Source organism: Ranitomeya variabilis, chromosome 6, assembly GCF_051348905.1.
Source record: "Ranitomeya variabilis isolate aRanVar5 chromosome 6, aRanVar5.hap1, whole genome shotgun sequence".
Lineage (NCBI taxonomy): Eukaryota > Metazoa > Chordata > Amphibia > Anura > Dendrobatidae > Ranitomeya > Ranitomeya variabilis.
The window spans coordinates 551672356-551689036 of record NC_135237.1 but is presented as its reverse complement, the minus strand read 5'-3'; the positions used below and the strand labels follow the sequence as shown (position 1 = coordinate 551689036).

General features: G+C 46.0%; 1 protein-coding gene across 2 annotated transcripts in view; it reads left to right on the top strand.

Annotated features, from left to right (window-relative positions):
- Positions 1 to 16681, top strand: part of ZFAT (zinc finger and AT-hook domain containing) — a 187687-nt gene that overhangs the window by 107610 nt on the left and 63396 nt on the right. For both annotated transcript variants that reach the window (XM_077271269.1, XM_077271270.1), the window contains exons 10-12: positions 5449 to 5598; positions 5817 to 5990; positions 6125 to 6213. In XM_077271269.1, the coding sequence (XP_077127384.1) occupies positions 5449 to 5598; positions 5817 to 5990; positions 6125 to 6213 (413 nt within the window). The remainder of the gene's footprint in view (positions 1 to 5448; positions 5599 to 5816; positions 5991 to 6124; positions 6214 to 16681) is intronic.

The following is a 16681-nucleotide window of genomic DNA, read 5'->3' as shown; positions in this document are numbered from 1 at the left end:
TAAACCGCTATGTGGGCGCTAACTGGAGGGGAGTATGGAGGGGCCAATTCGCGGACGGACTGTGCCTGTCGCTGATTGGTTGCGCCCAGCCGGCCGCGACCTATCAGTGACGCGGGATTTCCGTGACAGACAGACGGAAGTGTACCTTAGACAATTATATATATAGATGGCAGAAATACAAGAAATCCGCTCATCCCAAGAAATTACCTCCGATAAATCCCGGTGGAAAGAAGCACAGGATTACGTTGTGGCCAAATGTCAAGTGTGCAGTTGAGGAGAAAAAAAATCCTTCTTCTAGTATGCAAATTTCATAAAAATGCAGATGTTATTTAATAATTAAAAATATGAAAAAAATATAGAAAGACGACGTGCCAGGCATGGGTGTGACGGAGAGACAGTGAACAGGAAAATAATATAGAAACCAAACGTGTTTCGAACACTCAGTACGTTCTTAGACTGGGTCTGGAAAAAAAACCTGAGCTTTTGAAATATACACACGCAGCTCTGCTACATGCACATTTATACACACGCACATTTATGTACACGCTATATACACATGCACATATATCTAGACACAGCTCTGCTACATGCACATTTATGTACACACACAGCTTTGCTAGACACACATTTACATACACACAGCCCTGCTACATGCACATGTATGTACACACAGCTCTGCTAGATGCACATTTATGTATGCACACAGCTCTGCTAGATGCACATTTATGTACACACAGCTCTGCTATATGCACATTTATACACACAGCTCTGGTACATGCACATTTATGTACGCACACAGCTCTACTAGATGCATTTTTATACACAGCTCTGCTACATGCACATTTGTACACACACACACACACACACAGCTTTGCTACATGCATATTTATGTACATACAGTTCTGCTACATGTACATTTATGTACACACACAGCTCTGCTACATGCACATTTATACACACACCGCTCTGCTACATTCACATTTCTATACACTCAGATATGCTAACTTCATATTTATATATGCACACACAGCTCTGCTACATTTACATCTCTGGCACAGTTTTATAAGAATCAGCTTCTCTACATGTCAGACAGCCATTCCATTCCAGTGTCAGTTGATTTCCAAACAGCGTTAACCTCATTCTACTTAATGTGCTTCTGATCACCTGAACCAAAGTATAAAAACCCTGCTGTGGTGTTCAGAATCCTCTTGCAATAGGACAAGCTGGATGGAAAAACAAGTGCTAGTAATATCCCAAAAGTAATAGGAATGAAAAAATAACTTGTAACCATGCCAAAGGAGTTGAAAAGAAAAGTTTTGAGTGAAGAAAAGAAGGGCTCAATTCTGGCTTTACTAGCAGAGGGACACAGTGCGCGCCATGTTGCCTCTATCCTTAAAATTTCTAAGACTGCAGTCCATTACAACAAGGTCAAGCAGCAGGGCATTGGGGACAACAAAGCTACAGACCGGCAGAGGGCAAAAACGTCTCTCCACTGACTGGGATGACCGTCATCTTAGTTGAATGTCACTCAGCAACCGCAGGATGACGTCAAGTGACCTACAAAAGGAATGGCAAATGGCAGCTGGGGTGACATGCACGGCAAGAACAGTTCATAACAGCCTCCTAGAGGCAGGAATCAAGTCATGTAAAGGTAGAAAAAAGCCTTTCATCAATGAGAAGCAAAGGAGAGCCAGGCTGAAGTTTGCCAAAAACTATAAGGATTGGACCATAGAGGACTGGAGTAAGGTAATCTTCTCTGCTGAGTCTAATTTTCAGCTTTGCCCAACACCTGGTCATCTAATGGTTAGACGGAGACCTGGAGATGCGTACAAGCCACAGTGTCTTGCACCCACTGTGAAATTTGGTGGAGGATCGGTGATGATCTGGGGATGCTTCAGCAAGGCTGGAATTGGGCAGGTTGTTCTTTGCGAAGGACGTATGAATGAAGCCACATACAAGGTTATCCTGCTCAGGCAATGTTCCCCAACTCTGAGGACTGTTTTTTCCAGCAGGACAATGCGCCATGCCACACAGCTACGTCAATCAAGGTGTGGATGAAGGACCACCACTTCAAACCCCTGTCATGTCCAGACCAATCTCCAGACCTGAACCTCATTGAAAACCTCTGGAATGTAATCAAGAGGAAGATGGATAGTCACAAGCCACCAAACAAAGAAGAACTGCTTACATTATTGTACCAGGAGTGGCATAAGGTCACCCAAAAGCAGTGTGGAAAGTATGAGATTAAAAGTCATGGTTATTCCACAAAATATTGATCTCTGAACTCTTCCTGAGGTAAAACATTAGTATTGTTGTTTCTAAATGATTATGAACTTGTTTTCTTTGCATTATTTGAGGTCTGCAAGCAATGCGTTTATTTGTCATTTTGACCATTTTTCATTTTCTGAAAATGCAAAATTTATTGCTTGGAACTTCGGAGACATGTTGTCAGGAGTTTATAGACTAAAACAACAATTTACATTTTATTAAAAAATATACCTATAAAGAGAACAATCAGACAAACTGAACATTTTGCAGTGATCTCTTAATTTTTGCCAAAGCTGTATATAACAACAAACAATATAATTGAGTAAACTAATTGATTAACTGGCGCAGCACTTCCTATTGGATTATATGTGCACAGATAGATAAAAATAAGCTATTAATATATTACGTTAATTAAAGCCACTAATTAACTGATTAATATTGATTGTGCTAATTAACTGGTGCAGCACCTCTAAATCATGGCGTATATACGTATGTGTCTCTATACATAGGACAATAATAAACCAGCCGTAAAATAATCACATGAACATTAAATCGTGACCAACATAATTAATTGATGTAAATTTTGTTCCTCATAATCATATTTTATTTAATTATTTTACAGCTGGTTTATTATTACTAATTAATTGATTGTTCGGTAAACCACTTGCGATCAATTTATTGAAATGTGTAGATTTTCAGTATATGTTTTAATAAAATTAAACTGATTTTATTTTAATTGTAAGAATATGCTGTAAATATTAAATCTATATTCATCTAATAAAAGGAATCATTATAATGTAATTTACATATCAACTTTTATGTCTATATATTCCTTATAAGCCCATGTCCTAACTAACAAATTGATGGGACCCACTGGAAAATGGTGGGAATTGAAGACCCGATCGTTTCTCTGACAGGCCCTGTGATGACGTCACCGGGACCTGAACCAATCAGGACCTCGATGACGTCACCGGGACCTGAACCAATTAGGACCTCGATGACGTCACCGGGACCTGAACCAATCAGGACCTCAATGACGTCACCAGGACCTGAACCAATCAGGACCTCGATGACGTCACCAGGACTTGAACCAATCAGGACCTCGACGTCACAAGGACCTGAACCAATCAGGACCTCGATGACATCACCGGGACTTGAACCAATCAGGACCTCGACGTCACCAGGACCTGAACCAATCAGGACCTCGATGACATCACCGGGACCTGAACCAATCAGGACCTCGATGACGTCACCGGACGGGTCATGATGTCACTAGACAAAACAAATGGGATTTTGCTAACTAAAAAAATATTTAGAAATTACCGTAGTTTATATTGATTAATTTTTTGGTTTTTTTACGGTCTCTTGAAGGAGTATTAATTGAAGGCTTATTGCTAAAATAGAACATATGTAATTGGTGGGATCTGACCTCCCCCAGTTATTCCCTGTCGCCCCTTGATCAGCATCAATGGTTTATGGGGTTTGCTGCTGTTAGGCTGTGTGCACACGATGCGGATTTAGTGCAGATCCGCAGCTGTTTTTTCCGAGCAGAAACGCTGCAGATCCGCACAGTGATTTACAGTACACTGTAAATCAATAGAAAAAAAAATGCTGTGCTAATATTGCGGAAAATTCTGCATGAAAAACAACGCGGATCAAAAGAAGTAGCATGTCACTTCTTTTGTGCAGATCTGCAGCGTTTCTGAATCATTCCATTATAGAAATCCGCAGGGGTAAAAAATGCACAAAATCCACCGCAAATCTGCACCTGCGTTTTCTGCCAGGAGATGCGGATTTTGTGCAGAAAATTCTGCACCCCAATCCGCAACGTGTGCACAAAGCCTAATTCAAGATATCGCAGACACTGTAGCTCCAACCGGTGGCCGACACCATAGGTAATATGTCGTACGTCAGTAGCCTGCAGCACACCGTGGAGACGCCGGCTGTATAGCTATACAGTGGGCATTTCCTCCGGTATCCGTGCACTGCTGGGGGGGGAGGGGGGTGTAATGCTGTACATTAATTTAACCCCTTCACGCCGCGGCCCGTTTCCGTTTTTGCGTTCTCGTTTTACGCTCCCCTCCTTCCCAGAGCCATAACTTTTTTATTTTTCCGTCAATATAGCCATGTGAGAGCTTGTTTTTTCGAGATGAGTTGTACTTTTGAAGAACGCCATTGATTTTATCATGTCTTGTACTAGAAAACGGGAAAAAAATTCCAAGTGTGGTGAAATTGCAAAAAAAGTGCAATCCCACACTTGTTTTTTGGTTGCCTTTTTTCGCTAGGTTCACTAAATGCTAAACCTGATATTATGATTCTCCAGGTCAGTACGAGTTCGCAGACACCAAACATGACTAGGTTCTTTTTTTAACGAAGTAGTGAAAAAAAATTCAAAACTTTGCTAAAAAAAAGCGCCATTTTTCGTGATCTGGGGTCGGGTGAGGGCTTATTTTTTGCATGCCGAGCTGACGTTTTTAATGATACCATAACGTTTGTGCAGATACGTTCTTTTGATCGCCCGTTATTGCATTTTAATGCAATGTCGCGGCGACCAAAAAAAATGTAATTCTGGCTTTTCTAATTTTTTTCTCGCTATGCTGTTTAGCGATGGGGTTAATGCTTTTTTTTTTTATTGATAGATTGGGCGATTCTGAACGCGGCGATACCAAATATGCGTAGGTTTGATTTTTTTTGTTGTTGTTTTATTTTGGATGGGGCGAAACGGGGGTGATTTCAACTTTTATATTTTTTTTTTATTTTTTTTTAAACTTTTTTTTTTTTAACTTTTGCCCTGCTTCAATAGCCTCCATGGGAGCCTAGAAGCAGGCACAACTCGATCGTCTCAGCTACATAGCTGCAATCATCAGATCGCTGCTATGTAGCTGAAATGCAGGTGTGCTGTGAGCGCCGACCACAGGGTGGCGCTCACAGCAGGCCGGCATTAGTAACCATAGAGGTCTCAAGGACCTCTATGGTTGCTATCCTGATGCATTGCCGACCCCCGATCGTGTGACGGGGGTCAGCGATGCGCTCATTCCCCCTCTATCCCCCTCTCTCCTGCTAAGAATATGGTTCAGGAGAAGAGCGGTAAGGATTACTGACTTCTGACACCAGAAGAAGCTCGCTGACCAACTCGCAGTTAACTCATTCTGTAAATTACACTTTTTTTTTTTTTTGCAGAGGTTTCTGCGAGTCTAATCTCCGAGGTCCTGGGCCGCAAGGTTCAATTGAAGGGTCTAATAGGAAAAAGAGCAGCAAAATGTCCGTATTGTGACTCCTATTTCATGAAGAACGGGTCCGATCTGCAGCGGCACATTTGGGCTCATGAAGGTACGATGGAAGCTTCATTCCTTTTTGTTGCTGTTTTCCATTTTTTCCTTTTATTTTTTTTCTTTGTATTTTTTTATTTTATGTTTTTTTTTGTTTGTTTGTTTACAAAAATGGCGTAAGATCTCCTCACTTTTGGCCATAAGATTCTCCTCCTTGGTCTCTTCTTGTGTCCTCCTCCTCGGGGATGTTGTACGATGTTTCTCTTCCATGTTTTCCAGGTCTGAAGCCTTTTAAGTGCACGGCATGCGACTACGCCACCCGCAGCAAGAGCAACCTGAAGGCGCACATGAACCGGCACAGCACGGAGAAGACGCACCTCTGCGACATGTGCGGCAAAAAGTTCAAAACCAAAGGGACACTGAAGAGTCACAAACTCCTGCACACAGCGGACGGTGAGCACTGCCGGCTCCAGTTACATCCAGAGCTGCACTCACTATTCTGCCGGCTGCAGCTCCCCACTCTCATGTGTGTGATCTCAGCCTGACCAGCGCATTATTTACCTTTTCACAATGTGTTTTTTTTGCAGGGAAGCAGTTCAAATGCACAATATGCGAGTTCACTGCCGTCCAAAAACCGCAGCTCCTCAGACACATGGAGCAACATACCTCGTTCAAGGTAAGAAACCGAACGGCGACCCTGGGTATCGGCCATTATATGGCATCTATGTCGTGACATTCGCTAGGTCACTCGGGGGGGTCTTATTCCCGAACTGCACTACATGGAGAAAAGTATTGGGCATCCAGCCCCCCGGTGTATAACATCCAGCCCCTCACCCCACAGTGTATAACATCCGGCTCCTCGCCCCCGGTGTATAACATCTGGCTCCTCGCCCCTCGGTGCATAACATCTAGCCCCTCACCTCCAGTGTATAACATCTGGCTCCTTGCCCCCCGGTGCATAACATCCAGCCCCTTACCTCCAGTGTATAACATCTGGCTCCTCGCCCCCTGGTGCATAACATCCAGCCCCTCACCTCCAGTGTATAACATCTGGCCCCCCGGTGTATTACATCCGGCTCCCATCACCCGGTGTATAACATCCGGCCCCTTGCCCCCGGTGTATAACATTCGGCCCCTCGCCCCCCGGTGTATAACATCCGGCACCTTGCCCCCCCGGTGTATAACATCCGGCCCCTTGCCCCCTGGTGTATAACATCCAGCCCCTCGCCCCCCGGTGTATAACATCCCGCCCCTCGCCCCCCCGGTGTATAACATCTATCCCCTCGCCCCCCGGTGTATAACATCCGGCCCCTCGCCCCCTGGTGTATAACATCCAGCCCCTCGCCCCCCGGTGTATAACATCTATCCCCTCGCCCCCCGGTGTATAACATCCGGCCCCTCGCCCCCTGGTGTATAACATCCAGCCCCTCGCCCCCCGGTGTATAACATCTATCCCCTCGCCCCCCGGTGTATAACATCCGGCCCCTCGCCCCCCGTTGTATAACATCTATCCCCTCGCCCCCCGGTGTATAACATCCGGCCCCTCGCCCCCCGGTGTATAACATCTATCCCCTCGCCCCCTGGTGTATAACATCCAGCCCCACACCCCCTGGTGTATAACATTTATCCCCTCGCCCCCTGGTGTATAGCATCCGGCTCCTGCCCCCCAGGTGTATAACATCCAGACCGTCGCCCCCCGGAGTATAACATCCGGCCCCTCGCACCCCAATGTATAGCATCCGGCCCCTCGCCACCCCCCCCCCCCCCCCCCTCCCGGTGTATAACATCCGGCCCCTCGCCCCCCAGTGAATAACATCTGGCCCCCCGAAATCTTAATACTTTAGCTCATAGACCTAATGGACAATTGTAGCTTCAAGATTTGTGAGAACAGTTTGGAGAAGGCCCCTTTTTCTGTTCCCCATGACCCATGACTGCGCCCAGTGCACAAGGTCCATACAGACATGGAGGGGGAGTTTGGTAGAAGAACCTGACCGGCCGCACAGAGTCGGGACCTCCCCCACCCAGGAATGGAGTTGTGAGCCCGGCCTCACCCCAACATCCGGGTCTGACCTCACAAATGCTCTTCTGCCAGAAATCTATGTGAAAGTAGCAGGACGTGGTCATGGCTGGTCATGATTAGGATTCCGTGTAAGAGAAATACATTACATGGTGCTAAAATCACCTTTTATCTTAGGCTAGGTTCACATTGCGTTAGGGCAATCCGTCTAGCGCTAGCGGATTGCGCTAACGCAATGTTTATTTAGGGGCCGTGTTTGGGGTCGCGTTAACGTCCCCACTCTCGCAGATCCCCGATCTGCGAGAGCGGGGAACGGACCTCGGGCGCGCCGCGGACGCTGCAAGCCGTGCAACGCTGTCCGTTAGCGTGCACACATTAACGCAATGTGAACCCAGCCTTATATTTTGCCTCTTGTTCCTATCAATCTGCAGCCATCGTGTGGATGGGCTCGTGGCCGGCGTGTGGATGGATGGGCACGTGGCCGGTGTGTGGATGGATGGGCATGCGGCCGGCGTGTGTATGGATGGGCACGTGGCCGGCGTGTGGATGAATGGGCACGTGGCCAGCGTGTGGATGGATGGGCACGTGGCCGGCGTGTGGATGAATGGGCACGTGGCCGGCGTGTGGATGGATGGGCACGTGGCCGGCTTGTGGATGGATGGGCACGTGGCCGGCGTGTGGATGAATGGGCACGTGGCCGGCGTGTGGATGGATGGGCACGTGGCCGGCTTGTGGATGGATGGGCACGTGGCTGGCTTGTGGATGGATGGGCACGTGGCCGGCTTGTGGATGGATGGGCACGTGGCCGGTGTGTGGATGGATGGTCACGTGGCCGCCACGTGGTGTTCTGCCCAGCCTCTCTGATACCAGACAGTGGAGATGCCAATTAGTTAGAGTCCGGCTTTTCATCAATGTCTTCATAGCTTCCGTGGTCGTCCCTGTCCCTCTTTTTTCTGGTCGTCCTGTTTTACGTTTATCTTTTCGGACCATAATTGTCTTGTGCAGTATGTAAAGTCTTAGGCTATGTGCACACGTTCAGGATTTCTTGCAGAAATTTCCTGAGCAAATCCGCATGCGTTTTTCTTGCATTTTACCGCGTTTTGGGTGCATTTTTGGTGCGTTTTTTTTTTGCGGAGTTGCGACGTACCGACGCTAGCAGTGAATGCGCCGCACAACGGGGGCAGCGGATGCTGTTTTTCAACGCATAGGCAGGGTGGAACAGAGTAAAGAGTGCGCAGAATCTGCAGGGGAGGAGGAAGAGATCCCATGTAGACAGGGAGCAGCAGAGTAGGAGCTAACAGGCAGCAAACCATAGTGTGGAAAGGGCAGAACCTGCAAACAGGAGGAAATCCCACTTAGTAGAAGAGCAGATTCTGCATTAGAGGAGAAAGAGATCATGCAAATAGTAACAGCTTAGCTTGAATGGATAGGCCGATAAAGAAGACTGCAGAGGATAGATCTGCTGCCAGCATCAGCTCCATCAGCAAAGATGGGAAATCAGTCCAGGAATGAAGCTGTGCTCTCTTGCTCTGAGGTCTAGTGACGATAATGGTGTCCTGGACTCAGACCTTTCCAATTATTATTGGGACCCTGCATATAAGGGGGTCTGAAAATGAATGATGGGATAAAGATTGCAGCCTGAAGTTTTGTCCACAGCCTTCTGTGAAACACATGGGGCATTTTGATTTCTGTTGGCGTCTCCCTGTAAGACTGGATCCTAAACCTCTCCCATTTCCCAGAGGTAACTGTTTCACGTCCCCCCTTGCACTGGAGAGGGGAGAAGAGATGGGACCCCGCACAGAATTTTACGGATCGCAGTGTGAAATGGAAACATATTACATAAGAGGCGGCTATAGAGGAGTGATTGTTCTCCCTTTTATGCTATAAAATCTGTTACTGAGTATTTTATGTCGTCGGTCTCTGTGAGTTGGCCCCTTTTTTTTTTCCATTTTATTAACAGTGTAACGTTCTCCCACAAATCATGGGCTCAAACCTTTCCTCCAGGACGACGCTCCCCGAATGTAATTTCCTATTACTCTTTACATTATTCACCCTTTTATTAAAGTCTTAAATTCTATAAAATACCTCGGAGGGAAGAGGAGTCTAAATGAGATGAGAGCGTTACATTTCAATGACTCCATCGAATATTAAAAACAATAAAAAAAAAAAAAAAAAAAAAAAAAAAGCCTCATCCTTTCCTCTTATTTCTCAGTAGTTAACTGGTGTGACCTGGTGGTGACAGTGAGGGGCGCTCCGCATACCCTGCGAATCATGGCTGTCCGGGGAGCCGTCCCGAGTTATGGGGCAGCCATAAACTTCTCGCCCCTCTGGCACATAGCGATTATTCACTTTTCTTTGCTAGAACTTTGAGGGACTGTTATTCCAGGAATATAATGCATGGCGTGAAGGGGTCTAATGGGTAAGGTTTCTCCTGGTGGAGAGTGACAAGCCAAGCCTGGCATGTCAGAGTGAGGAGACTTATAAGCCATGCATGCTCCTGTGGGACATTAAATATGCAAATTGCCTCTTCAGAGAGGAACCCTAGTGCCAGCCCATAAGTCTCCTCACTCTGACGTGCCAGACCTTGCTCGTCAATCTCGACAATGTGAAACTTTACCCCTTAGATCCCAGTCTTAGCCTCTCACCTAGCCAAATCAGATCTCATGCTTTTCACTGATGAGGGGACAACACCCCAAAACACTGTGTCTGCAAATTGAGATTCTGGTTTTGGCTTTTATCCTAAGATACGAGGCTCGTTAAAGAGTCGATATTAACTTTTAAGATTACTACTTCCTATTTGTGGCACTCGATAGAGTTCTAGTCCTTTTCCTCTCTGCATATTTCATGAAATACATACGCACATTAGCAGCAATGCGCAGACTCTCACCCTATCTTTGTACTATATATTGTGTCAAATGATCGTGTGCAAAGGTCATTGTGCAGGGAGGAGGAGCAGGGGAGCTGAGACTTCTTCGCCTTTTTTGAGTGATGGATACTGTTGTTACTGGCTATGAATAACTCATTCTAATACTGTCTGTGTTGATAACGAGGCTGCTGAAAACTCTTCCTGAAAGGACAAAGTACGAGTCCTAAAAAGTCCTATTGTCCAGAGTGAAAATGGCAAGATTACTAATTTTTGTTTTAATTTTTTTTTTTAATGCAATTTTCGTTTTTCTTCCGACAGCCATAACTTTTTTATTTTGCTGCTGACACAGCCATATAATGACTTTTTTTTTTGCGGGACAAGTTGTAGTTTTAGTTGCTAACACTCATTTTACTATATGATGTACTGTCATGGTTCCAAATGGCAAGGGAACGTCAGAGAACTTAAATAACAGACTAGCTCTTGGGTGATGGAATCTCGAGCTGACCGTGAGCTAAACCTACCACACAACTAACAGTGGCCGGGTGACGTACCTACGTTTTATCCCTAGACGCCCAGCGCCAGCCGGAGAACTAACTAACCCTAATAGAGGAAAAAACAGACCTGACTTACCTCTAGGGAAATTTCCCCAAAAAGGAGACAGAAGCCCCCCACATATATTGACGGTGAGTTCAGAGGAAAAGACATACGCAGTATGAAGGTAGGTTCAGCAAAGCGAGGTCCGCTTACTAGATAGTAAGAAGATACAATAGGGAACTTCACGGTCAGCTGAAAACCCTATTAAAATACCATCCAGAAATTACTTTAAGACTCATGTGTCAACTCATGACACCGGAGTGGTAATTTCGGCCCACAAGAGCTTCCAGCTACAGAAACATAACATAACTGTGAACTGGAACAAAAATGCAAACAAACTTAGGACTAAGAGTCCAACTTAGCTGATAGTAGTCTAGAAGCAGGAACATGCAACAGAAAGGCTCTGGTTACATTGCTGGCCGGCACTAGAATAACTGAGCAGCAAGGCTAAATAGGATACTCCCACATCCTGATGGAAACAGGTGAACAGAGAAAGTGAAGCACACAAGTCCAGTACCACCAGCGACCACCGGGGGAGCCCAAAAACCAAATTCACAACAGTACCCCCCCCTCAAGGAGGGGGCACCGAACCCTCACAAGAACCACCAGGGCGATCAGGATGAGCCCTATGAAAGGCACGGACCAAATCAGAGGCATGAACATCAGAGGCTGTCACCCAAGAATTATCCTCCTGACCGTAGCCCTTCCACTTGACCAGATACTGAAGTCTCCGTCTGGAAACACGGGAGTCCAAGATCTTCTCCACAACGTACTCCAATTCACCCTCAACCAACACCGGAGCGGGAGGCTCAACGGAAGGCACAACCGGTACCTCATACCTGCGCAATAATGACCGATGGAAGACATTATGGATAGAAAAAGATGCCGGGAGGTCCAATCGAAAGGACACAGGGTTAAGAATCTCCAAAATCTTATACGGGCCGATGAACCGAGGCTTAAACTTAGGAGAAGAAACCCTCATAGGGACAAAACGAGAAGACAACCACACCAAGTCCCCAACACGAAGACGAGGACCAACACGACGACGGCGGTTAGCAAAATGCCGAGTCTTCTCCTGGGACAACTCCAAATTGTCCACCACCTGTCCCCAAATCCGATGCAACCTATCCACCACAGTATCCACTCCAGGACAATCCGAAGACTCCACCTGACCAGAAGAAAAGCGAGGATGAAACCCCGAATTGCAAAAGAAAGGAGAAACCAAAGTGGCAGAACTAGCCCGATTATTGAGGGCAAACTCCGCCAACGGCAAAAAGGCAACCCAGTCACCCTGATCCGCAGACACAAAACACCTCAAATAAGTCTCCAAGGTCTGATTAGTTCGCTCAGTCTGGCCATTAGTCTGAGGATGGAACGCAGACGAAAAAGACAAATCAATGCCCATCCTAGCACAGAACGCCCGCCAAAATCTAGACACGAACTGGGTCCCCCTGTCAGAAACGATATTCTCCGGAATACCATGCAAGCGAACCACATTTTGAAAAAACAGAGGAACCAACTCGGAAGAGGACGGCAACTTAGGCAAGGGCACCAAATGAACCATCTTTGAAAAACGGTCACACACCACCCAGATGACAGACATTTTCTGAGAAACAGGGAGATCAGAAATAAAATCCATAGAGATGTGAGTCCAAGGCCTCTTTGGAATAGGCAAAGATAACAACAATCCGCTAGCCCGAGAACAACAAGGTTTGGCCCGAGCACAAACATCACAAGACTGCACAAAAACTCGTACATCTCGAGACAGAGAAGGCCACCAGAAGGACCTAGCCACCAAATCCCTGGTACCAAAGATCCCGGGATGACCTGCCAACGCAGAAGAATGAACCTCCGAGATGACTCTACTGGTCCAATCATCAGGAACAAACAGTCTACCAGGCGGGCAACGATCAGGTCTATCCGCCTGAAACTCCTGCAAAGCCCGTCGCAGGTCTGGGGAAACAGCAGATAATATCACCCCATCCTTAAGGATACCTTTAGGTTCAGAATCACCAGGGAAATCAGGCTCAAAACTCCTAGAAAGGGCATCCGCCTTCACATTTTTAGAACCTGGTAAGTATGAGACCACAAAATTAAACCGAGAGAAAAACAACGACCAGCGCGCCTGTCTAGGATTCAGGCGCCTGGCAGACTCAAGATAAATCAAATTCTTGTGATCGGTCAATACCACCACCTGATGTCTAGCCCCCTCAAGCCAATGACGCCACTCCTCAAAAGCCCACTTCATAGCCAGAAGCTCCCGATTACCAATATCATAATTTCGCTCGGCGGGCGAAAATTTTCGAGAAAAGAACGCACAAGGTCTCATCACGGAGCAATCGGAACTTTTCTGCGACAAGACCGCCCCAGCTCCGATCTCGGAAGCATCGACCTCAACCTGAAAAGGAAGAGTAACATCAGGCTGACGCAACACAGGGGCGGAAGAAAAGCGGCGCTTAAGCTCCCGAAAGGCCTCCACAGCAGCAGGGGACCAATCAGCAACATCAGCACCCTTTTTGGTCAAATCAGTCAAAGGTTTAGCAACATCAGAAAAACCAGTTATAAATCGACGATAAAAATTAGCAAAGCCCAAAAATTTCTGAAGGCTCTTAAGCGAAGAAGGTTGCGTCCAATCACAAATAGCCCGAACCTTGACAGGATCCATCTCAATGGAAGAGGGGGAAAAAATGTACCCCAAAAAAGAAATCTTTTGAACCCCAAAAATACACTTAGAACCCTTCACACACAAGGAATTAGCCCGCAAAACCTGAAAAACCCTCCTGACCTGTTGGACATGAGAATCCCAGTCATCCGAAAAAATCAAAATATCATCCAGATACACGATCATGAATTTATCCAAATATTCCCGGAAAATGTCATGCATAAAGGACTGAAAGACTGAAGGGGCATTTGAAAGACCAAAAGGCATTACTAAATACTCAAAATGGCCCTCGGGCGTATTAAATGCGGTTTTCCACTCATCCCCCTGCTTAATTCGCACCAAATTATACGCCCCACGGAGATCAATCTTAGAGAACCACTTAGCCCCTTTTATTCGAGCAAACAAATCAGTCAGCAGTGGCAGAGGATACTGATATCTGACTGTAATTTTATTCAAGAGTCGATAATCAATACACGGCCTCAAAGAGCCATCTTTTTTAGATACAAAGAAAAAACCGGCTCCTAAGGGAGATGAAGAAGGACGAATATGTCCCTTTTCCAGGGACTCCTTAATATATTCTCGCATAGCAGCATGTTCAGGTACAGATAGATTAAATAAACGACCCTTTGGAAATTTACTGCCCGGAATCAGATCTATGGTACAATCGCAATCTCTGTGAGGAGGTAGTGAACCAAGCTTAGGCTCCTCAAAAACATCACGATAATCAGATAAAAATTCCGGAATCTCAGAGGGAATAGATGACGAAATGGAAACCAAAGGTACGTCCCCATGAGCCCCCTGACATCCCCAGCTTAACACAGACATTGCTTTCCAGTCAAGAACTGGGTTATGAGATTGTAACCATGGCAATCCGAGCACCAAAACATCATGTAGATTGTACAACACAAGGAAGCGAATCGTCTCCTGATGGTCTGGATTCATACGCATAGTCACTTGTGTCCAGTATTGTGGTTTATTACTAGCCAATGGTGTAGAGTCAATACCCTTCAGAGGTATAGGAACTTCCAGAGGCTCTAGATCAAACCCACAGCGTCTGGCAAAGGACCAATCCATGAGACTCAAAGCGGCGCCAGAGTCGACATAGGCATCCGCGGTAATTGACGATAATGAACAAATCAAGGTCACAGACAAAATATACTTAGACTGTAAAGTGCCAATTGAAATAGACTTATCAACCTTTTTTGTACGTTTAGAGCATGCTGATATAACATGAGTTGAATCACCACAATAGAAGCACAACCCATTTTTTCGCCTAAAATTCTGCCGTTCGCTTCTGGACAGAATTCTATCACATTGCATATTTTCTGGAGCCTTCTCAGAAAACACCGCCAAATGGTGCACAGGTTTGCGCTCCCGCAAACGCCGATCAATCTGAATAGCCATTGTCATGGACTCATTCAGACCTGTAGGTGCAGGGAACCCCACCATAACATCTTTAATGGCATCAGAGAGACCCTCTCTGAAATTCGCCGCCAGGGCGCACTCATTCCACTGAGTAAGCACAGACCATTTACGAAATTTTTGGCAGTATATTTCAGCTTCATCTTGCCCTTGAGATAGGGCCATCAAGGTTTTTTCAGCCTGAATCTCTAAATTAGGTTCCTCATAAAGCAACCCCAAAGCCAGAAAAAACGCATCCACATTGAGCAACGCAGGATCCCCGGGTGCCAATGCAAATGCCCAGTCTTGAGGGTCACCCCGCAGCAAGGAAATTACTATCCTAACCTGCTGTGCGGGATCTCCAGCGGAGCGAGATCTCAGGGAAAGAAATAATTTACAATTATATTTGAAATTCAGGAAACGAGATCTATCCCCGGAGAAAAATTCTGGTATAGGAATTCTAGGTTCAGATATAGGAGCATGAATAACAAAATCCTGTAAATTTTGAACCTTCGTAGCAAGATTATTCAAACCTGTAGCCAAACTCTGAGGATCCATTTTAATCAGGTGAGATCAGAGCCATTCAAGGATTAGAAGGAGAGAGAGAGGCAAAGGCTGCAATTAGAGCAGAAATGCAACTAAGTCAACTATAGAGCAAGCTCAGAGGAAAAAAAAAAAAAAACTGCAGACTTCTTTTTCTCTCCTTTCTTCTGCCAACGGTTTTAACCCTTGGCCGGCCATACTGTCATGGTTCCCAATGGCAAGGGAACGTCAGAGAACATAAATAACAGAACAGCTCTTGGGTGATGGAATCTCGAGCTGACCGTGAGCTAAACCTACCACACAACTAACAGTGGCCGGGTGGCGTACCTACGTTTTATCCCTAGACGCCTAGCGCCAGCCGGAGGACTAACTAACCCTAATAGAGGAAAAGACAGACCTGGCTTACCTCTAGGGAAATTCCCCCAAAAAGGAGACAGAAGCCCCCCACATATATTGACGGTGAGTTCAGAGGAAAAGACATACGCAGTATGAAGGTAGGTTCAGCAAAGCGAGGTCCGCTTACTAGATAGCCAGAAGATACAATAGGGAACTTCACGGTCAGCTGAAAACCCTATTAAAATACCATCCAGAAATTACTTTAAGACTCATGTGTCAACTCATGACACCGGAGTGGCAATTTCGGCCCACAAGAGCTTCCAGCTACAGAAACATAACATAACTGTGAACTGGAACAAAAATGCAAACAAACTTAGGACTAAGAGTCCAACTTAGCTGATAGTAGTCTAGAAGCAGGAACATGCAACAGAAAGGCTCTGGTTACATTGATGGCCGGCACTAGAATAACTGAGCAGCAAGGCTAAATAGGATACACCCATATCCTGATGGAAACAGGTGAACAGAGAAAGTGAAGCACACAAGTCCAGTACCACCAGCGACCACCGGGGGAGCCCAAAAACCAAATTCACAACAATGTACTGAACAAACGTTCATTGTGAAATAAAAACGACCTGACCGTATGATTCTCCATGTCGGTACCACGGCGTCAATACTTGGCGAGCTGACGTTTTTGTTCATGTGAAAGCTATGACGTTTTGATCGCT